Source organism: Melospiza melodia, chromosome 1, assembly GCF_035770615.1.
Source record: "Melospiza melodia melodia isolate bMelMel2 chromosome 1, bMelMel2.pri, whole genome shotgun sequence".
Classification (NCBI taxonomy): domain Eukaryota; kingdom Metazoa; phylum Chordata; class Aves; order Passeriformes; family Passerellidae; genus Melospiza; species Melospiza melodia.
The window spans coordinates 20286974-20311022 of record NC_086194.1 but is presented as its reverse complement, the minus strand read 5'-3'; the positions used below and the strand labels follow the sequence as shown (position 1 = coordinate 20311022).

The window sequence follows — 24049 nt, the reverse complement described above, 5'->3', positions numbered from 1 at the left end:
TGTTACTTGTAATTACTTTATTGCAGATTGATTATGTATTTTTTTAAGCTTTTCATTAAAAAATCTTTCAACAGGTTAGATTTTGGTACTGGTTATCTCAAGATTCCCAGCTTTCTGTCTTTAAGAGGACTACATTAAATGGAAGTTTGGAAAAATTACATGACATTTCAGGATTGCCTGAGATGAACTGGAAAAAAATTGATATACCTGTAGGAAGTGTGGCTGAGAAATTACCTTTTCAGGTAACTATACATCACATTTACATTGCTTTCAAAAGATATCTTACTTTGGCCTTTAGGATTAACTTACTTTTAATGATGAAATATAAAAAGAGACTTTCTATTCTTTAATGGTCATATGAAAAAAAATTTAATTCAACTTTTTCCACAGATCCATCTATTAAAGAGCATAGCCACTGTTTCAGTATTCTAAGCATTAGAATAACTTTTAGTAACAAACATCAAGGGACCCTAAAGATTATTTAGTTCCAACCCCTATTGGCAAGGACACCTTTTTTTTGACCAGGCTGGTCAAAGCTCCATCCAGCCTGGCCTTGAACACTTCCAGGGATGGGGCATCCACAAATTTCCTGGTAACATTCCAGCCTCACCACTCTCAAAGTCACAGATTTCTTCCCAATATCCAAACCCATTCTTTTAAAGTTTGAATCCATTCCCCTTGTGCTGTTACTACATGACCTTGTAAGTAGTCCCTTTCCATCTTGTGGGCTCCCTTCAGGTGCTGAAGGCTGCAATTAGGTCATTCTGGAGCCTTCTCATTTTGAGGCTGAATAAACCCAATTCTCTTAGCCTTTCCTCACAGGAGAGGTGCTGCTTCCCTCTGATCAACTTGGTGACCTCTTCTACACTCACTCCAGTAGGTGCTGGGAACCCCAGAGCCTGACACAATACTCTGGGCTCTCACTAGGGCAGATTGGAGGGGCAGAATCCCCTCCCTGCCCTGCTGTTGACACTGCTTTTGGGGCAGCCCAGGGCACATTTGGCTCTCTGGGCTGTGAGTGCCCATGGCTGGGTCATGTCCAACCTCTCACCCAGCAGCACCCCCAGGTCCCTCTGGGCAGGGCTGCTCTCAATCCCTTCATCCCCAGCCTGGATGGGCACTGGGGGTTACCCCAGCCCAGGGGCAGCACCTTGCACTTGATCTGGTTGAACCTCATAAGATTCCCATGGGCCACTTCTCGAGCTTGTCCAGGTCCCTCTGGATGGATGGCATCCTGTCCTTCAGGCGTGTCAGCTCCACCACTCAGCTTGGTGCACTACTGCAAACTTGTTGAGGGTGCACTCGATCACATTAATGAAGATATTAAATGACACTGGTACAAACATGGACCCCTGAGGGGCATCACTTCTCCCTGATGTTTGTCAGGACTCTGGGCTGTTGACCACCAACCTCTGGATGTGACCATGCAACCAATTCTTTATCCACCTAACAGTCCCTCCATTAAATCCATCTCTCTCCAATTTAAGAGCAGGATGTTGTGGGGGCCATGGCAAAGGCTTTACAGAAGTCCAGATATGGGAGCCATAGCCCTTCACTGATGCAGTCACTTCATCGTAGAAGCCCTCTGGGTTGGTCAGGCAGGATTTGCCCTTGTTGAAGCCATGCTGGCTGTCTCAAGCCACCTCCCTGTCCTCCATGTGCCTTAGCATAACTTGTAGGAGGATCTGTTCCATGATCTGTCCTGACATAGAGGTGAGGCTGACAGTGCAGGTACTTCAAGCAATCCCTACCTTTATCCCTACAATCTATCCCCACATTGCTAACTTCATCAGGCACAGTATAGATGAACACAATTGAATATTGGTGTAAATCATCATATTTGAATAGCTAATTTAAGAAGATATAATTTTTATGTGTTCCACCAGGAAGACCATTCATTCAATAGTGATGACTTTAAACAGTTTTGATTGAAGCAAGGTTATTTGGGTTGCATAACTTTCCCTAGGCAAAAATAGTTATGGCTTTGACAGTGGAGGAGCAAATTTCTGACCTGACCAAATCTCAGTTGTAGTTTTTCCTGGCTGATGTTCAGAGTTGATTGTAGAAGCTATTTAGTTCCTGTGAAGAGGTCAGAAATTATAAATGAATATATAAATAAATGCGTGTGTATGTTTGTGTCTTTTTATCATGTCACCTTTAATGAATTAACTTTTTTTCTGTTTTTACAGATTATCTTGCGAGGCACTATTCTAACAACAAATGCTACTGTTGCTATTGATGATATCAGTATAACAGGGGAATGTGTAATTGTGAATAGATCACTCCCAGGAGTCAGCCAGGAAAGTGAAGGCAAGTTTCATGGTTTTCAATACCTCTTCCCCAATGTCTGCTATATATAACTGTGATTTACTGATAACTTGAAGTTAATTTTTATAAAGTAGAGGATAATCTGAGAAAAAAGTCCATATGCTGTAATCAGACATCTCCCTGGAAGTGTTCCAGGCTGTGTTGGATGGGTCTTTGCCCATGGCAGATTAGATGATCTTTAAGTCCTTCCCAATCCAAACCATTCTATAGCTCTATATTGAAGGCTTTCATCCTTGTGTTACAAATTAGCTGCTATGAGAAGTTTGCACTAATTCTGCAAAGTGAGCTCTGGTGGGAATTTCCTGGTACCACTTACTGTGTAATACCTGCTCACATTCATGTTTGGATGCAGAGGCAGAAGCATAAATTTTGCACTAAAGAGCAAATTCTGCTGCTTTACCCTCAGGGCAAAAGGTTTCTCCCATCATTACTGCTAAATATCTGACATAATGAATGCCCACCAAACTCCTTTTTGTATCCACACTCTGCAGTCTTGAAGAGCCAATGGATGGAAATATAAAACAACATAACCTGTCAGACTGCTGGTTGTGGTCCTCTTGATGCTAACAGCTGCTTTTGAAAAATGGCATGGGCACATCTGCAGCCAGGGGTGATGTTGATAAGTTATAGTCATTAGGTATCTGAATTTAATATCCAAAAATTTAAAGGCATAATAGAGAACTTCAGTTTTGTGTTTTTAAGGCTTCTCTGATCCCCATATACAGTGGGGTTGCGCTATTTAGAGAAACATTTTTTTGCTTCAATTATTTTCCTTGCAACTCCTTCATTTACCCATTAATCACAAAGATACTGTCTTTATAAGGGAGGTTTTTTTTAATCCCTGTCTGGATAGAAATATTAGTATTTAAAAAGTTAAGTTAAAGAATATGAAAAGCTGTTCATCATTCCTCTCACTTACTCACTTTCCAGAAATCTACTGAAGAAAAACCAGTAGACCCTGGCTTTTTTCTTCCCCATTCATTGAAATTTGGGTTTTTTTCTAGTGTCTAAATTGAGGTACAGGCTAGTAATGGTGCAGCACCCAATTTTGGCTTCTTGCAGCTTGCATTATGACCTGAGCACAGAGAGAGAGCATGGCTACAGCAGAAAGGTTTGGTGCAAAACCTGCACCTGCTTCCCAGGGAAAAGCAGGGAGCTGTACCAGCCTCTGCCTCTGAGCAGGAGCATGGCTCTGTTACACCAAGGTGTATTTGATAACTTTTCACATGCAAGTTTGAATATTGTAGAGAGTGTGATTTATTTTAAGGCCATCAGACATTGAGATCAGCTGTGCTTCTTATCAGCTGTGATATAACCTAGTACACTGCATAGGTGCTGATCTGTACCTTGTGCTGAGCATGTTGTTATATTAAAAGAGGATAAAAAGCACTTATAATTTTATATACTTGTGGGTTTACTTACATGTCTTTTTCTGATTTTTAAAGGGGAAAGAGAATCTGCAGATGCTAATGCTTCACCTTTTTACTGTCCAGAGGGATTTTTTTCATGTGGGAATGGGCAATGTATTTCGCCTGATAAATTTTGTGATTTTAAGCCTGACTGCCCAAATAACCATGATGAAACCATGTGCCGTAAGTGAAAACTTTGAAATCTATGTTGTTAAGCTCCTGTGACTATGTTCCTTTGTCCTATTTGCAATGCTTTCATGACCTCATAAATCTTGAAATTTAATTAAAAGTAAAAGCTCTCGAGAAATAGTTACTTCACTTTGATTCTGTTCTGTGATTTTTGCCCTTTTAGTTTCTGTAGCAACTATTTCTGTCTTAGCGTTAAAATCAGAATAAAAGGTTTTGATTAATTATTTAGTAGAAGATGGTCCTTAAAAAGTAGTATTTTATTTTATAATTCTAATGCACTGGTCACAGATTTGCATTCAAATTGTATGCTTTATACACTTTAGATGGGAAGGTGCCACGGTGGTACCACAGCTGTACCACGAGCCTGGTCACAGACACAATTTAAGCAGAGTCAGCGTCTTCTGTTTGGCTGAGCTGTGACTCCTGTCAGGGCCACATGGCTGGGCTTTCCCTGCGTGGAAACAAACACGTGGGAAAGCAGAGGGAGGTGATGCATCTCAGAATCCCTCTCCACTGTACAGTCAGCAGGGAGCTTGGAAATGTTTCAGGGTCTCTAATATGCAGCTTCAAAAGTCTTTTTGATTCATTCAGTTTCCTGCTTTGCATAAGAAATCACAGTTATACTTTACGCTTTTGAAAATGAGTCTCTTGCTTTGAACCACCAGCTTTGCTGTAGAACTTGTGATGCCTTTTGAAAAGAGTTTCAATGAGCCTTATTTAATGCAAGTTTTCTTTTTAAAAATAGAGCATGATGCTTTCTAGCACATTCAACACAAATGACGGAAATATTGTAGACAAGATTCTCAAATTATTTTCTATGCCCTGTTATGCATCTAAAAACATAAATTTCTGTAGAGGCAATAATATAATCCAATTTCGCTGTTCATATTTTATGGTTTTTATTTGGAGATTTGAGAGTTGTTGCTCAGATAAACAAAGATCTATTTGACTATTAGCTGGTAAATGAAATAATTACAGCTTCTATGCAATTTCTCTTCAATTTTAGCATTGATCCTTCTTCAGTTAGAGCACTAATATTGAAGATTTTAAGTGTTTAGAAAGACTACTATCCAAAATATACAGAAGTTTGACATATAAAACTACATTTTGTTTTAGTAGATAACAGTTTGCCTAGCTAAAATCAGAAATTACCATTGAGTGTTCACTAAGCAGAATATCTTTCCTCTTGTGGGCCAGAGTAAAGAAAATTCTGATGTTATTGTAGCACAGCTGAGGCTGGAAGTCATATTTGAAGATTACTTAGTGTTTAAACACCACCCTGCTTGAAGCAGGACCACCAGAGCTGAATGCCCTGAGCTTGACAGAGTTGGGTTGTGAATAAACACCTACGAGAATGGAGACTACCCAGCCTGCCAGGACACACTGTCCCAGTGTTTGATCAACCTTGCAGTAAAACAAGTGTCTGTTACTTCTTCTCATTTCACTGGGCACAACTCTGAAGAGTTTTTATTTATTTACTCCTTCTCTGTTCATATTATTCATATTAAAACACTCCATTTTTAATTCACTTGATGTTTTTTCTGCTTTAGTTATGATTACATACCTTATACAGCATTGGGTTATGATAGTCTGGATTTTTTTCACATTACCCTTTTTAAATTCAGGTAAAGGTTATTTGTTCTCTGACAAAATAATAACACTTCCAAATCAATAGTTTAATTAAAAATGTTCTAAATAGATTTAGCTGCATGCATCTTTCACTGCACTGGGATAGCAGTGAAGTGGTAGCTTTTAATCAACAAAATTAAGACCTGGTTTTTGTGGCCATTTATATTTCCTTTTAACTATTCAGCCTTTGTTTCCATTTCAACATTGTACCTTTGGTTGAAGACAAATGTCCAGCTAGGTGTTCCTAGACCAGCCTTAATTACAAGTAGCCTATATGGCAACTGATTTTTTTCTTTTTCCTCTCATTATATGACTGAAGACTCTTTTATTATACCCAAGTCGCATTTGTCAAGACAATACATTAACAATGCCATGCTAAAGGTTAAACTTTGGAACCATTATATTTATGGTGATCTTTGCTCTAAGTATATTGCTGACTTATAAATCATTGTTACTGCTGAGCTGGCTCAATGTGTGCTAGCAGTACAGCTTGTAATGTGGGAAGCAGAATGTAGGTACACAAAGGACACTGCAAGCAGTTTGGCAAGTTGACTGTTTCCAAGCAATAAACTTGCCTTTCAGCACATTAATCTGGTAGTCTGCAGCACTAGAATAGCTCTTATAATTCTTTTCAAATAGTATTTCATCATCTTCCTGCTTATGTAGTGCATCGTTATTTTCTATATTTTCTTTGCATGTTCCTACTCTTGGCTGCAAGCATTTCATATTTCTCAATTTTCCTTATTTCTGAACTTGGCTAAGCACAGATTTTTATTCACTTCTTCCAACTACATTGTTGTTTTCATCAATATTAAGATTTTTTCCCATGGTGTTCCATCTAATAGTGACTACATGCACCTTGACCTTGTTAATGTTTTTCTCTTTGTATGAGAACCAGGCAAGGATATTACATGGGCTTAAAATGTCTTTCAAGAAATGTTCTGTTTAAATCTTTTAATCTTAAATTCCAGCAAGATGTTTTAGTTAGATGCTCGGGTCCACTACGCCCACTGAATAAGCCAGGTCTCCATACAATTTTTTTTAACTCTCAATATCAATCCTTGAGATATCTCTTAATTTTCACTTCCACTGAAATTAGTACCTTTTTTTTCTGTCAGGCCTGAAAGAATTCAGTTGAATATTACCCCTTCTGGGACTGACAAAATATTTTCTCTCCTGAGTGCTGCTACCCCTGACTATTAGATCACAGCTTTTCTTCTACAGATGAAGAATTTACTATGGCCATAAAGCTTTTATACTTTTTATACTTGACTTTCACGCATTAAAGCAGAGGAGAAATGGGACAGCCTTTTTCAAACTGCAGATTTACATCAGTGACCTAACACACCTATCACATTGTGTGCTTGTGCTCTGGAAGATGAATGTGCAGCATGACTTCTGTGGTCTACATCCTATGCATTTGGTGTAGTCTAAATGCTCACTTTTGCACCCTAAGAATTAAGTTGATGGAATAAGATCAGGTTGAAAAGCAATCTGTTAACATAAATGTATTCTTGATATTCTGTCTGCCCTTTGCTAATTTCTCCCTTATGCTCTGTCTTATGTGTCTGTTCGGTTTTGGTTTTTTTCTGTCTACTTATGGTGTGGATTATCAGAAATAATTATATGGGTTTCTATATAAAATAAATAAGAAATAATTTATATTTATATGAAATATAGCATATTTTTAGAGGTTTATCCATGGTCACATGCTTTGAGGTCCTGACCTCCTGCACAGTCACTGATGTATTGAGTCATACCTGCTGCAGCACTGGCTCACCCACAGCCATAGATCCTTTGAAGTGTACTTTCTCCAGCATGGACTTACCCTTCAGAGTTACACCTGCTGCCACACAGACATAACCATGGCCACAAGATGTATGTGCTCTGGCATGGGCTGTTCTCAGCCACAAACACCCCAGGGAGTCCCAGTCCCACTTGGCCTCACCCGCAGGTCACGGTCCCCTTGACTCGAGTCCACGCTGGAGTCCCTGCAGCAGCAGTGACCTGGCCATGTGCCAGCAGGCTCATCACCTGTGTTCTTATAAAAATTCTCCAGGCACAGCAGAGTAAGGAGATAAGCAGTCAGCAAGCAGAGAAAGCACGAAGCAGCCAATGGTGAGCCCCAGGCTCTAATGAACAGTCAGGAAAGCAGGCCCCATGGAGAGCCCAGGAATGTGCCAATTAATATCAAAACATCAATACAAGCTATAAATTTGATCCAACACATTTCAATCACACTTTTCATTATCTCAAACCCATCAAGCCACACGTGCCAGAAAAGACTGTCATGTCTGACCCCCAGCTCAGCCCCACAGAGCTGCTGACACTCCCCTGGTGGGATGGGAGAGAGAATCAGATGAGTAAAGGTGAGAAAACTCATGGGTCAAGATAAATACAGTTTAACAGGGAAAGCAAAAGCCATGCACACAAGCAAAGCTGAACAAGGATTTCATTCATCCTGTGGGCAGGCAGGTGTTCAGCCATCCCCAGGGAAGCAGGGCCCCATTACACATTATGGTGACTTGGGAAGATCAACATCATCACTTGGAGCATCTCCCCTGGTCTACTGCTGAGTGTGACACCACAGGATGTAGGCTATCTCTTTGTTCAGTTGGGATCAGCCTTCCTGGATGTGTCTCCTCACAGCTTTTTGTGCATTCCCTCCCTTGCTGGTGGGTCAGTGTGAGGAACAGGAGAGACCTTGGCTCCATATAAACATTGCTCAGCAATAATTAAAATATCCCTGAATAATCCACACAGTATCCAGCACAAATCCAAAATATAGCCCTTTATCAGCTACTGTGAAGAAAATTAACTACACCTCAGCCCAAACCAGCACACAGACACATGGCATTGTTTTGTGTTTATGTCTAAATGAAAGATGCATTTAATAGTTATTATTCTATGGTGTACAATTTAGGGCACTACAAGCATGCTAAGGCTAGCCTTAAATGAAGTAATTCATAAACTGGACATAATCTATACGTTTGTACACTGTTTTATGTATCTTACTTTGAGTTAGAAGGCAAGTAAAGAGAAGGATGCACTTATTGGTTCTTAAAACCTACTTTAGTGGCATAATTGTTTAAAGATAAATATTATTTGGTTTCTAATGGTTACCTTCATGTGAGTAATAAAAATCTTCTCAGTGTTATAAGAAACATTCCGTATATTTCCCACTTCTGCTCTAATTATACAGTAACTCTTCCTAAATCTCATTTTTAGAGTCAAATCTTGCATACTAAAATGTCTGTCTCATATGCTTGCTACTCTATTTCTGCCAGGCAAATCAGTAATTCTTAAAGGTGAAACAGCAGCCAGATCAGAGAGATGGGCTTACGTTCAAGGAGTGAAAAGATTGCAGGTTGTAAATTAGAGAAGGTACCTAATACTGGAAGTGCCTAGATAACTGCATAAGAATCAGCTCATGAAAGTTAAATGGAGAAGGAATGGGACTGAAATCCCATCTACAGAGGAAGGAAAATACCTTTGACAGTGGATAAGAAATGGGCTGCAAAGGCTGCATTGCTTGAGCTTGCTGGTGTAGGAGAGAAGATACCAGGGGCTGGAGGAAGCCAGGGCAGGAGGGACCTTGGCTGCTCTGGGGGGAAAACTGGGAGCAGCTGATCAGCATCAGGAGAGAGAAAAATAATGGAAGACTAAATGTCTGGTAAGAGAGAATAAAACAAGGAGAGAATGAGAATGAAGAATACAAATGTGGAACAGTGATATTTTGGGAGGGATCTGGCTATTCAGTGACAGAGAGCTGAGACTACATGAGAGGACCTGGATCAGGGAGCTGTTTTGGGAAATGAGGTAAGAGAGTGAGGATTTCCAGATTTTCAGTGATAGTTTGACTGAAATAAGGGGTCACAGAAGAGCAGTTGTGTAATAGGTAAAATAGGAAATAAGCTGTGGAAAAGAAGAGCATTGAGGAAAGAACAAGGACATTTTTCCAACAGAGACCACACACACTTTCAGAATTTCTATAGAACCCAGAAGTCATGAGTCTTACTTGTCTACTTCTTTCAGCAAATATCTACATAGTATTTTTGGGCAAAACCTGTCTCATTTCATAGTTACTCATTTGGTTTCTAGCAAATTATGCACTTTGGTTAAAAATATTGAATGGGCTTTGGGCTTTGGTGGCAGAGAAAACACGGTGAATAGCAAGAAGACCTGAATAGTGACCCCTGAACCTTATTTTTGCATAGTTCAGTAAAAAGAACTTTCCCTTCAGTTTTATAGAATTTATTTTAGAATTTTTTTCCCTCTGTAAAAATCTCAATCTTTTAAGTCCTACAGCTAAGTTAGGAGATATTTAGTGCAGTTAGCTGTTAAAAATGTAGGTGCACAGTGATATCAGAAGATTTATTTATAACAAACCCTTTTTAATCTGCATACTTTGCCTTCCTTACAGGCAAAGCTATTTCTCATTTCACAAGTGATGTACACTTTTGTGTTATGTACAAATCATATCTGTCTAGTACTAAAAAGCCCACATGACTGAAATCACAAAGAAGTCTATTGCAATTTCATGACTATTGAAATGGATTTCCCAACAAAATTTAGCAAAAGAAAATGTTCTGGAGTACTTTGTTCCTTTAGCCATCTGTAGAGAGGACTACCACATCTATTTGTTTTAAACCTTTATGTTTAAGTGTGGATTTTTTGGTTCTATTTTTTCAAAATAGTAGCAATTAATATTTGGAGGTGAAAATTGAGGGAAGGGGAACTTTGCCTTGGATTTTGTAAAAATCATATATGTTTGATCTTCAAGTAGTGACTTGCTTTTTGTCTTTTGTTTTTTTGTTTGTTTGTTCAGTTAGCAGTGCTTCTTGCTGATGAACTTTTGCTGTTATTTTTTTAACTGTTCTCTATTCAGTTTGTCACTGTAGAAATTAGGCTGCAGCACCAGCAAATTATGGTGTTGTTTGATAGAGTGTATATAATGGAATTAGTAAATAGTAGCTGGGATAGAAAACATAAAAATGTGAAGGCTGGTGTCCTTGTACTATAAAGAGAGTTATAATTGTCTAAGATGACTGTGTCCAGAGTTAAACTGGTTCTGAGAACTGATGATAATTATATTTTTGCCATTTATTGCAAATTTTGTCAATTTGCAATAAATTCCTAAATTTATCTTATAATTACTGTTTGAAAATTATTTTAAAGTTTATTGGGATATTTGAAGGTTTAGAAACATTTTTAAATAAACGAAGATAATATACACCAGTAATGATGATGTTATCTCTTCATTTGCATTTTTTATTTATGATTCATTCTGTATAAACTTACATGGGCTGAAAGACAAGTAGAGATTTTGGGGGTTGTAGAGATTTATGAACTTCCATTCTTTAAGAAATGCTAATATCTTAAACAATTGTTTTTAAAATACTGTTCTGAGCAAGACTGTTTATTAAGTTCGTGTTAGGCATCACTCAGCTAACAGAGAAACTGCACATCTGATTTGTGAAGGCCTTAGAATAAAACTTCTCGAAACAGGAAAAGTACTCTGCATAAGACCCCAAAATCAGAAAGAAATCAGTGTTTTGTGGTAACAAGTCAGCTCAGAGGACACTGAATGTGTTGAAGGTGTAAAGGCAGCTTGCTCAAAGCATCCACAAAAGCCAATCATGCTGAAATGTGATGCTCACGGGCTCTCTGATTCCATCTTGACTAGGGAGGAAGCTTGTTAGAAACGGTGGTGAAAGGGGCAGCAAAGAAAAATGTATTCATACATTTGGATGCCACTAGGGGTTAAACAGTGTCAAACAAATAGTTGAAGTATTTTCTAATTTAAAAATATGGAAAAGATGACAAATTTTGGTAGGTTAAATGTAAAAACATAATAAGGATGACAAAACAAGTTTAAGAAACACTAGCAATAAATTCATCAGCATATGAAGAGCAGTCAGCCTGGCAGAGTGCATAGGCTTATGTGAGATTGGAGTATATACACAGTATGTGAGAACAAAAAAAAAAAAAAAAAAAAGGAAGAAAAGCAAATAGGAGCAAATAGGAGAAAAGCTAAACCAAAAGTCTTAAGAGAGAAGGCAGATTAGACTGTGGCATTCACTGTGAGAGAAAGAACAAAAGTACCCAATCAAGAGCCTTTTTTTCTGAATAATCTGTCTGAAATTAAACTGCCAGTCAAAGAAGTTATGGGACAAGACAATTAGATCATTGAAGTGTTATCAAGCATCAAGATCCAAGTGCATTTCACCCAGGCTCTACCAGCTTTCTGTATTCTAGTATTTTCCCCAGGTGTTAAATAGCTGGTTTGAGATTTAGTTGAAGGTTTCAGGGTTATTTTATCTCACTGTACTTATCCATGCTTAAGCAAAATGGTCTAGTGAATCCTTTCTTCTCTGTTTTGTCTGTGTGATAAGTTACAGATGCAAGAAGTCTGGGCTCAGACTTAACAGTTTTATCTTGTTTATTTGCCTCATTTGGTGTAACCATCTGTGTCCAAGGTCTGTCATATACTTTGTGGCTGTTCTCCTGGGAGTATGTGATGGTTTCTTCAATTGAGTAAAAAGCAAATCAAAAATAGCTGTCCATATTCCTTTCTCATGATATTCTCCCTGGGAATTTTCAGTAATTTCTCTCATGCTTAGGTCCTAGAATATTTTCAGATATATTTTGTCTTCATTTTATTCTATCAAAACTTTCTGTCAAAAAATTCCTTCCTTCTGTTTTTAGTCACATTTGATTTGTATCATTTTATCATAGGCATTTCTGTCCCACATACACTATATGCAGAGAAAACATATATTATATTGGATCTCTTAAACATTATTTGTTCTTCCATATTTGTAGATTGTTTTTTAAGCTAACTGTGGACTTTTAACTGTCAATAATTTAAAAACCCTTTTCTTTTTAGAAGACATAGCTATCAATATTACTAATATGCCTCATTAGTAATTTTTCATTATTTCTAAAAAATATGTATAACCAGTGTAACATAGTTTCTAAAGAGGAAAACAAACAAAATCAAACACAACAAATGGAAAAAAACCTCCCATGCTTTCCATAACTAAACACTAATGTAATCTTATTCTTCAGGGGACTTCATATGATTCTGATATGTGCATATTTTACATACCATACTATGCCATAGCATAATATGATGACTGAAAACTGTGATAAGAATTATAAAATAATTGTGACAGTCATGCCTGAATATTTGCTTTATTTATTCTATGTATATGATTAATAAATTATTTCTTAGTCTTTAATTCCCTTAATATTTTCCCTTTAAAGCCTGTTATATTTGCAGGAATAAAAAAATTATAATTTTGTGATTTAATGAAAATTTTTATAAAATACCAGAGAGAAAAAAACTGATGAAAAGGAATTCCTTACTGGGGGAGTTGTGAGTCACTGGAACAGGTTGCCCAGAAAAGCTGTGAATAGCCCATCCCTGGAGGTGTTCCAGGCCAGGTTGGATGGGGCTCTGGGCAGCCTGGTCTAGGGGGAGCTGTCCCTGCCTATGGCAAGGGGGTGGAACTAAAAGATCTTCAAGGTCCCTTCCAACCCAGACCATTCCATGATCCTATGTTTATTTACATTCATTCATAAATGACACTCTTCCACTCTTTTTTCCCCCCTGTATTTGTAATATATAAATTTTCTAAAATATCACTGCTTTTTAAATTGAAGTATTGAAGAATGCAGCTGAATATGCTTTCTAGATATTTTTCACTTCAGTAGTTTGTGTTGCAGAGATTACCAATATCATAGTTTCTCACTCATGCCTGATATTTAACTTCATTCCAGTTATGAACAGAGGGAGGATTTTGTTATCATTAACATAGTTGCTGGCATTTAGGAAAAGAGGGACTTAATTTCTGCCTCCCACAACAAAACAGATCTTGCAGAAGGTTTGTGGCTGCTTTGTGTGCCCAGTGCTCTTGCTCCATACCAGGAGGACTGTGAGGTTTGTTTTCAGCACCTCCTTGCCTGCTCTGAGCGCTTTGGCTGGAGCCCCCCAAGAGAGAAGGATGTGTTTCACTGAGAACAGAGCACATGGCCATGGCTTGGCTGCTCCTCTGCGGCTGCACTTTTACTCAGCTGTTACTAAGCAAGTTCCTCATGTCTGGTACAAAGCTACTCTGCCTCTCCACATCCCTTTCCTAGACTTACTTCTAGAATATTCATGACATATTCGAAACATTTTATTTACTTTTCATACTGCAAAGCTTCTTTTGTAATGTTGTATATAGAAATGAAATGTCTCTTTCCTTACTCCAGCTGCTGTGTGTGACTTTGAAAGAGAGAGCTGTGGCTGGTTTGAAGCTATAGATGCAGATGCATTTGACTGGGTAAGAAGCTCCAGCAGCGCTCTTCCACCTGCATTTCAGAAGCAAGCTCCTCCACGGGATCACACCTATAACAAATCTGAAGGTAAGACAAGCCAGGCCTAGAAACAGAGAAGTGGAATAGATAAACCTGCTTCATAGCCAGATTTTAAGTGATGGCCATGAATGATGTAAAAACCTTTATAAACCCTTTATTTCTTGAGCTGAAAAGTTGCTTTTTTGTTTTATTTTAACAGGTCATTTTATGTTCATTCTGAAGACCAGCAACAGTATTTCACAAATAGCTCGGCTACGAAGCCCAAAATTCAGGCAAACGGGATCAAATTGCACACTGTCCTTTTGGTATGAAATACTTTACATTTAAAATTCCTGGATTATCTCACATTGCTTCTCTTGGACTGAAATTGAGGTTATAGTTTGAAATAGATACATCTTTCTCTGAAGTATTTATTTCATTTTATTCTGTCAGCATATAGTCTTCATTGTGAACAATACAGATGTGAGATGAAACACTTGCAGAAAAGTGAAACAGGACGTGACATTGTCAGGCTCTGAGCAAAGTTATAGTAAAGGATTGTGCCTGTATATACATGGGCAAATACCACAGTCCTTTTGCTAACAATTCTTTGGTTAATTCTTTGTTCTTTGGTAAATAATTTGAAAATGTGAATTTTTTTTTAAGAAAAGAAAGGCATTGTGAAAAATCTAATAGGTTCTTGAGTCACCTTGAGTATTCAAAATTAGATTATCCAAATTATTATTATTAAGTAGAAGTTCCAGTGTGAGAATTTGTTCTTTGCTCCCACTTATTTTTTCATATACACAGAAAAAACCAAACCAACAAAACCCCACAACTAAAATCAACAATCAAACCCAAACAAACATTTTCAGTAATTGTCTTGTCTCAGTCTTTGTGCAAACTTGTCAAAGATAGACAGAAAAAATATAGCTTTGATAATTTGTTTACTAAGGCCAAACTGGTGTCACTGTTTAAATAAAGGTTTGGCCTGACCTTAATAACAATTAAGTGCAGTTTATCTCAGTGATGTCAAATACATCTGCCATAGGAAGTGGAACTGTCTTTTTTATCCAAGATTCATGTCTTGAAGTTGGATATTACAAGTTGTTGGTTGTATATGTGCTTCTGCTCCCAGTTTTGTTGTACAATTGCCAACCTAAGTATTTGTCAGTTTTAAATGCTGAAGGCTTAGAAGGCAGTATGTTAACAAAAACTAACGTAGATATAGAGCATACTTATGCATTCAGTAGGTGTTGTGTTTTTCCTGTTTTTCCTTCTTGAAACTTTATAATCATGTACTGAATTAAATTTATAAAAAGAAATTATGCATCTGAGTGAGCAGTGTTTGTTGCTGAATATAAAAGCAAATGTGACTGACTCTTCAGTTGTGGGTTTCAATTTAATGAAGTATGCTTCTTCTCTCAAAATATTCAATTCTTGAGACCAGGCCTAGACTGATATAGCAGCCTATCCTACCATCATTCAGAAAATGGATTGGCTTACAGGCCCTGTAGACTTCCTATATATCACAGAGATATAACTAAAAAGATAGAGGTCGTTGCAACATTTTCATCATTTGCCCACTTAACATTCTTATTTTTATCATTTTAGGTATTATAATTACGGAGAGTCAGTTGGGGCAGCAGAGCTGCGATTGCTTGTGGATGGGCTGAAAAAGCCTACAGTCCTTTGGAGGACATACTACAGCGAGGGAAATCAGTGGCTGAAGGCAGTCATTCAGCTTGGACGCCTTCCACATCCTTTCCAATTTTCTCTTGATAAAATCAGTCTGGGTGTTTATGAGGGCGTCTCGGCGATTGATGATATTAGATTTGAAAACTGTGCTCTCCCGCCTCCAGCATTAAGTTGTGAAGGTCCAAATCACTTCTGGTGCAGAGACACAAAAGCTTGTATTGACAGTTTGTTGGTCTGTGATCTTATGGATGACTGTGGGGATGGATCAGATGAAGAGAGCTGTGGTGAGTACTCTCCACTATTGCTTACTAAGACCACACAAAAGTTGACCTCCCAATTCACCCCTGGGCTGAAAGAGCACAGAATTGCTACAGACAGTAACATAGACATAGACATAGACCAGAATGATAATTTTAATCTTAAATGCATATGGTGAGTTAAACGGGGGGTAAATGGAATTCTCTCTCCTTTATCCAAAACCACTCTATTTCTTAATCTTGTGTAAAACATGAACATTCGTCACAAGTTTGTTTTAAAAGGGAGGATGTAAAGTCAAGATGCCATCTTTGATTTTACTGACACAAGTACTGACGTACTGATGGGCTGAGAGGAGTGTCCTACCTCTTCTTAGGACCTACACTCTTCCTATCAAAAAAAAGTTAAACATCTATACTAAAGATGGGAGTGCTGAACCTGTTTGCCCCCTTCAAAGGAAGCACTTGAAAGTACTGAGGGAGGCTATGAGTCGTTCCCATTTTTGACATTCACCTTGAGTGCTGAAGGGTGCTGTTGATGGTTTTTCCCCTGAAGCATGCATTCATCAATTTTAAGAACTCAAGAACATTAATATAAAATAAAATTAACTAGCATTTGCTTTATCACTTCCTGAGGTAAATGAATTATGCAAATCACAATCAGTTTGAGAATGGGGGGCACCTTACATGCTCGAGGTGATATCAGTCTGCAACAATAATTGCTGAATATCAACCTAAAACTGCTGTAAATTTAAAAGAAAGTGAAGGCTTTCCAGCTTATCTTAGTTTTTCTACTTGGCAGAAATGGCTAGCTTATTTATAACCCATTTTGAGGTCTGTGATGAGGTTTTAGTTGCAGTTTTAAACACCATTAAATGAAACAGCTTTATTTTTAAAAAAATGCTATAATGTCAGTTATTGCTTATTAAAAGCAGATACAAAGTTGGAATGCAAGTTCACCACCTCTGACACATTTTTTTGTTTTAGATTAGAAGTAATCAATACATTTTACCTTGGTGTCAAATAAAAAAATGCAGTTGTGTTATAAAGTCTTTGATTTAGCCTTGGTAAAATTATCATGTTTATATTATTGAGGATATTAAAGATCTAAACCCCAATGTGTTTTTAGGACTACATCTGCCAAGCAAAAATACATTAGATCATTTATCACACGTACATACAAGACAGTATGCTGTGGTTTATTTCATTGAATTAACCTCAATTTTAACTCTGATCTGTTCACTTTCAGTTAAAGAAGTTTACAGTCTTTAATTTTAATAATGCATAAAATTAATAACATGGATACTTTTACTCACAGTTATGTTTATTCAATAAATTAAGTACAATTTGACAGGTATAAATTGGAAATAAATATTTGCAGGGATAAGAAAAAAATATTAAACCCCCATCCCCTTTTGATACTGCTTTTTTATTTTTGACGGTCTGTTCTCTTTACATTTCAGACCCTGACCTTCAGTGTGACTTTGAAAATGGGCTGTGCAATTGGGAGCAGGATGCAGAGGATGACTTTGACTGGATCAGAATACAGGGTCCAACGCCCACAGTCAACACAGGCCCACTGAAGGATCACACAACAGGCACAGCCACAGGACACTACCTGTACCTGGAGTCCTCTGAGCCACGCCAGTTCCAGGATAAAGCAGTTCTGCTCAGTCCTCTCTTCAACCCTTCTGCCCATGGAACCTGTGCTTTCCGCTTCCATTATCATATGTTTGGAAAAGAAGTTTATAAGCTGTCAGTCTTCCAAAGAACTGTGAGCAATGCTAAGGGATGGCTCTTGTGGTACAAGTTTGGAAATCAAGAAAACAGATGGATCAGACAGACACTCTTCATCAGCAGTTCTAAGCCATTTCAGGTATGATCCTTCTAAGTTTTGAAGTGTTTATTTCCTGCATCATAAAGCACTGAGAGTATATAAATAACTGCACAATCTCAAAGCTATTTGTAACTGTTTGATCACTTTTGCTTCAAAATATGTTTGTAGGGTTTTAATATTTTAAATATGTAAAATATTTTTGTTCTTGTGGTTATAGTGACTTTTCCCACTTTAAACCACTTAATTTTAATATTTTGAATATGTGTTTTTAAAATGGATACTAGTTTTTTTTCCCAAGGATTTGCTGAAAAAAATCTTATCCAAATCTACTACGAAATAGTTTGATTCATTAATTCTGTTCAAAAAAATATCCTCTGCTTCGCCTAATTTTGAAAGAGCTACAAATTAATTTTTAATTATATAATACCTGAAATTACATCAATACAAAATGTTTGGCTGCCAGGTTAGACTAAGAGTCAAAAATTTCTTAGAGAAATATACGATTAAAATAAGTTACAGCTATAAATCTTTACTTATATTTTCCTCTTTTAAATATTGTATATATTATTTAACTATGTGCGGTCTTTTTATTCCAGTTGGGATATTCTGCAGGGTTACTAGAGGAGGCATTGGTCCACTCGATTGTCAACTGGTCCTAAAATTACCATTCTCCTTTCCTCCCACGCCATATTATAAAAAAGAAACCTCTTCCACCTTCCTTTTAAATCTGATACAGTGCATTTTTTTCTTTAGATTGTTCATTATTATTTCCCAAACACTAATTTTAAGTAAAGAGAAATTCTATCCTCTTTGGAGGAAAAGGCATTAATAATACTGTGGATGCAAGGAGGCACATGGAAGGAGTATGTTCATTTTCTGTCAAGATCTTTTGTAAAAATATAAAGGCATATAAACATAATGCTATCATAGATTCTTCCCCTTCCCTTTCCCCCTTTCCGCTTCCCTGTTTAGTGGTTTATCTGAAGAGCTATAAACCTTCCTGTCCTGTATTTGACCTCCTGAGAGTTAGGAAGGTCTACTCAGTAATTGAAATGTTTTTCACATGTTATTGTTATAGGGTTTTCTGTTATACTTTCATAGTTCTGTGCAGGGAATTTCAAAGATATTACTTTGATCTATTTTTATTTCTCATAGTCATTTTTGAGGGGTGTGAGGTATAAGTTTGATTGTTCTGAAGAAAGAGATCAAGATCTGATGTTCATTGTGTATTGTGTATCTTATAATGGAGTTTGCTGTGTCACAACCTACAGCACTTCAAAACTCAGGAGTTTTGAAGAGAGCAAGTTGCGCTCTGTTTCTACTGTGTTGCCAAGTGCTGATTGCTTTCCAATCTGTCTTTCTCTTTCCAAACGTTCTTTTAAGTGTATAGTATTTAAATACACTATATTTGAAGTATTTCTACTGAGATGTGCACTAGAACTGCCTCTCAGTTGGTTTTAGGCTGTCTCCAGGCTGTGTAACAGTATTAAAGCTGTACCTTCTGTATTTACTATACTCTGTTCCCAATATCCCATAAATTTCGGGTTTCACTGCTTTCATACCACATGCTTAAAGTCTTGTAGGTCACCTCAATGCTTCAAATGAAGCGTTTAGATTCACTTGAGAAGGGATTTTTTTTTTCATTAAAGCCTAAAAACTAACTAGTCTAAATAAAGATAGAACTTTTAAATAATTTTCTGGACAAAATACAAATCTTGGCTTCATAATCTTCTGTGTCTCTAACCAGAGCATCTTGTCAGCTCTTACAGGATTTTCAGAGATTCCTAGTGAATAGAAAATATTAGACTCTAGGACCAAAGATCATCCAAGTCTTTGTCAGTCAGACCTTCATTTTGTATTTTCTCTTCTAAATGTGTGAGATAACCATACATCTGAGATGTGTCCTCTTCCTCTTTCCTCCCTATGTAAATAGATCATTCGTTGACCCCAGTAAGAGAAATAATCACTATAAATAATAAATCCCTCCAATTCACATTTTCAGTTTATTTGCTAAGCATGAGAAGCCAGCTTTGGGAGTATATGAACAATTGTGCCAACTCCTAGGAAAAGGAGGAACTGTCAGCCAAAAATTCAAAGCAGCAAAAAAAGGCATTTGAGGCCCTCTTGAAAGTCAAAGTCTTTTTTGAAAGTTTTGAACTCTATAGGTATGAAACTCTAGGCCCTTTAATTGAATGCCCTGGCAGAAACCCAAAGGCAAGAGCAAAGTCCCTTGGCTCACTCCCACTCCCAATAAGCCTTAGAATCTTAATTTTGTCAAGAAAGCTTTGTTCTGGCTGCCATTAAACCATGGTGACATTTGTTGCTATTCCATCAGATGTTTTACACCAAAGTGTTAAATGTGACACCATTGAGAACAATGGGAGTAGCAAGAGGAGGAAAAGGTAAATTCAGAGCTAAACTATTTAAACAAAAGGAATGCAGTTTTCTAAGACAAAATTAAGCACCTCTGTCAACTACTACTATTGACAAGTATTAAAAATAGTTCCAAATACACATGCTTATAAAATTTTTGCAGCTTTATTGATCTAGAGTTTCTCTTCCTCTGCAAATGATATTATCTGCAAGAAGTTATACAAAATTTTTAATTGGAAAAATTCAAGTTAAAATGAATTTCTTATAAACTATTCCTTTTAATTCTACAGGATACTTGTTTCAGCATGAAAAAAACCCCCACTGTCGAGTGTCCTTGTCTCTTTACTTGTTCTGCATTTATTTTAATCCTGAGAAGTTTACTTACATGCCTTTTCTTTAGATAAATGCTTGAAACGGTAGTAAAACAAAATTCTGTCTATGATAGCCTACTCATATTGATGAGGAATAGTGTTTGCTTTTATCTTCTTTGGAATAATCATATCTGAAATAGTTTTTGCTCAGAAGAAGTTGAGCAAAGATTCTATTTTAACATCTTAAAAAATTTTACTCTCTTAGCTTGCTCTATTTTTTCATATTTCTGATGATACAGAAAAGGAAATGATGATATGTGAAAAATGGCAAAACTCTATATCTCAATCCTTTTGGGCACTGTAGTGTCCTTTTTGTCATGATAGAATTCACCTACCTATCATGTCTGTCTTAAGAGACCTAGGGCAACTTTGCTATATTGCAGAACATATTAAAAAAAGAATAATTATCTTTATCCCGATACAGTTATTCCCTTTTTGCTCATGCAGATTATACATTTATCTCTGTAAACAAAGATGGTTATACATCTTTGATACTGCAAAGTGTAAGTAGTACATTAGGGAGTCTATCATCATTTTGTGATGATTTTATAAAGGTCAGTTTTGCATTTTTATTCATTGGCTCTTATGAAATTTAAAAATGCAAGTACAATGTTTAAGTTCATGGTTAACTATTACTGCTATATTTGATTTCATTACTAAAAAATTTAGTATTCTAAGTATCATATATAAAACCTTACTTATCCCTTCAAATATAAATGTTTCTCCATTTAAGTGTGAAAAATAAGGACCAATATCAGAAGAAAATAAATAATTGCAAAAAAGTAAATAATGTTGCAATTAAGTAGATATAAAATGCATTTGACAATTTCCTATTTTACAAGTGGTTAAGAAAAGTAAACAAAAAATACACTATAATAATTTTAATCTTTTTATCAATTAAGTATTGGCTTAGAAAATAATGGAATATTGATTGAAAATTAGAATGATGCAGTTTCTATGAATATAGAATAGGACTATGTCCTGTGAGCACAAATATAAAACAACATTATTTCTCCAACTGTTCTTTTTATCCGTTGTGCTAATTTTTTTTTAATATATGGGTACTTGTATTATGTTTTTGTTATGAGTGAGATATCTGTTTCATGTCAAATATATATGTAGTGAGCATACATCTTTTACATCCTGGCTCTTGCCATTCATCCTGTCAGGAGAGACAGAAGTGCTGAAAGTCGTACGTAGGGTACAAAGCTGGTTGGGATACGTCACATAGGCTGTTCTGCTTTTTCACCCTCTACTCTTCCCTTTCGCTCCTCAGTGAGATGAGATAGCAGCTGTTCTTTGGGGGTTCTGATGATCTGCTCTGTAGTAAGTGAAATGGCGTCACAAAAGTCACCCTTCAGTTATTTCTGCCATTCTTGCCGTTTCTTGCAATTACTTTTCTGAGGAAAGGGAGGATTCATCAACACCCTCACCCCACCAGCCATTTCTGTAAGGAAAAACTCAGAATTCTAAAGGTAAATGGAATTTTTGGCGTAATTCCAGTTTAAAAACTATTTTTATAGTGGTTTGGGGTTCTGCTTCAAACAATAGTGTCCACTGTGGCAATTTTTGAGGTTCCAGAATGTAGAGTTTTTCTTTCATGCATTTCTAGTGGTGATAATTATATTTCATAAATGAATAGTAGAGGGGGACTTATAGTAAACTAAATACACTTTTTGCCAATTTAGGACAAGATAATGACTCACTAGTCTTCTTTGTTAGGTATATTATCTTTTATGTAAGAATAAATACAATTTCATTTCCTACATGACGAGCTTTAGAACTATGGAAATTAAAAATTTTAGATCTTGTATTCAATTTTACAGTCCCTCAGAGAGAATATTTTAATAGGGTTTGTAACAATGATAGTTTTGTAGACTTGTGTGAATTTTTCAGTGCTCTCTAGTCATTAATTGATAAGCATCAGGTTAAAATTCTGGACTTATACTGGTGAATTCCAGAGCAAGTAGCTAATCAAACTTAACCAAACTTCTTTGCCTGCAACTTCTCTGGAAGAGTGTGCATTACTCTTTATTGTCCCAAGGAGTAGCATTATTTCCTAGTGTGGAGAGCACAGGAAAAAAGAAAAAAAATCAAAGTAATTGTGTATTTACCCTTATTTTTGGAACATTAAACTGGGAAAAAAAATTGAAAATGTTTGACCCTTTCTAGAGAACTTGGTTAAACTGTGTTCCTTTCAGAAAGAGAGTTGCTTGAGATTTAGCAGAGAAACATCTAACCAACAGTGTTTAAAAAGCTTCATAGAGAAAGATCATCAGTGATTCCTCTGAATAGAGACAAGAGAGGTATTCTATGAAATCATAATGTAACACAATCCAAGCAACAGGAAATACTATTTTAGGATGGCCTGTATTGTATTTGCGTTGCCCCCAGATGAAGTAAGGAATGATTAATGTGACTCCATGTTCTCAGAAGGCCAATTTATTACTTTATGATACTATTTTATATTAAAAATACTATACTAAACTATACTAAAGAATACAGAAAGGATACTTACTCAATGCTAAAAAGATAATAATGAAAACTCGTTACTCTTTCCAGAGTCTCAACGCAGAGACCCTGATTGGCCAAAGAGTCAAAGCAACTCACACCAGAATGCAATGAAACAATCACCTCTGGGTAAACAATCTCCAAACACGTTCCACATGAGCAAAACAGAGGAGAAGCAAATGAGATAAGGATTGTTTTCCTTTTCTCTGAGGCTTCTCAGCTTCCCAGGAGAAAAATCCTGTGCGAAGGAACTTTTTCAGAGAATGTGAATGCCACAGACCTGTTTTGTAGCTCATTGGTGATGAATGTTTTGTACACAAGTTTTGTATACATGTTTTGTGTATACACAAGTCTTGTACACATGTTTTGTGTACAAGAAACTGCAAATGAAGTCAATAAAGTAACTTGGAAAATTATCAGAAGCAAAGTCAGTTAAGGCCTAGAAGCACAATAATGAGGCTACAGCCTTCCACCTAGCATACACTGCTAAGAGCCTGGGTGGAAGCACTGTGTGCCAGGATGTGGCATTGCTGGGGTGATGCCACCCATGGTGACACACACTGAGCTGTGGACAGCCAACCTTGCCACTGCACATCTGTGCTCACACTGTGAGGCACTCTGCTGCACAGAGCTCTTGGTGCCTTGGGAGGCTCACTCTTTTTGATATTCTAGCTGTGATTTCAGATTTTCTGCAGTCGCTTTCACCCTTGTTGAACTAGGTTTGTTATTGTCAAGTGTTGTTAGCCTTCTGCCTTGATTTGTCTACCTGCTTCCTTCTTCAAGGCCTCATTTCAATGTGTTTTGACATACCAGCAGGAGTTTGTTAATGTTTAGTTGGTCAGATAAATATTTTTCATTAAAATCTGGTGCTGAAGCAGCTCTGAACTTATCAAGGACTTCTCTAAGACATTTATTACGTGTCTAATACCTACTTGTGATCATTTTTATGTTATTGCTTTTGATCCATTCCCTGCTAGTAATTTCCGCACAAAGATTTAGACAGCATGGATTTCCACTCAAAAAAGAGCTTCAGTTTCAGTTTTCAATTTATCACTCCTCATCTTCCTTCTTCTACTCTTCTCCTTTGAACTTCCCCTAATAATCTGC

The 24049-nt window shown here is 36.9% G+C and overlaps 1 protein-coding gene across 1 annotated transcript in view; it reads left to right on the top strand.

The window, feature by feature from the left end:
* MALRD1 (MAM and LDL receptor class A domain containing 1) overlaps positions 1-24049 on the top strand; it is a 233366-nt gene that overhangs the window by 42365 nt on the left and 166952 nt on the right. The window contains exons 12-17 of the mRNA XM_063176389.1: positions 75-242; positions 2190-2310; positions 13815-13967; positions 14119-14224; positions 15513-15880; positions 17314-17726. Of these exons, the coding sequence (XP_063032459.1) occupies positions 75-242; positions 2190-2310; positions 13815-13967; positions 14119-14224; positions 15513-15880; positions 17314-17726 (1329 nt within the window). The remainder of the gene's footprint in view (positions 1-74; positions 243-2189; positions 2311-13814; positions 13968-14118; positions 14225-15512; positions 15881-17313; positions 17727-24049) is intronic.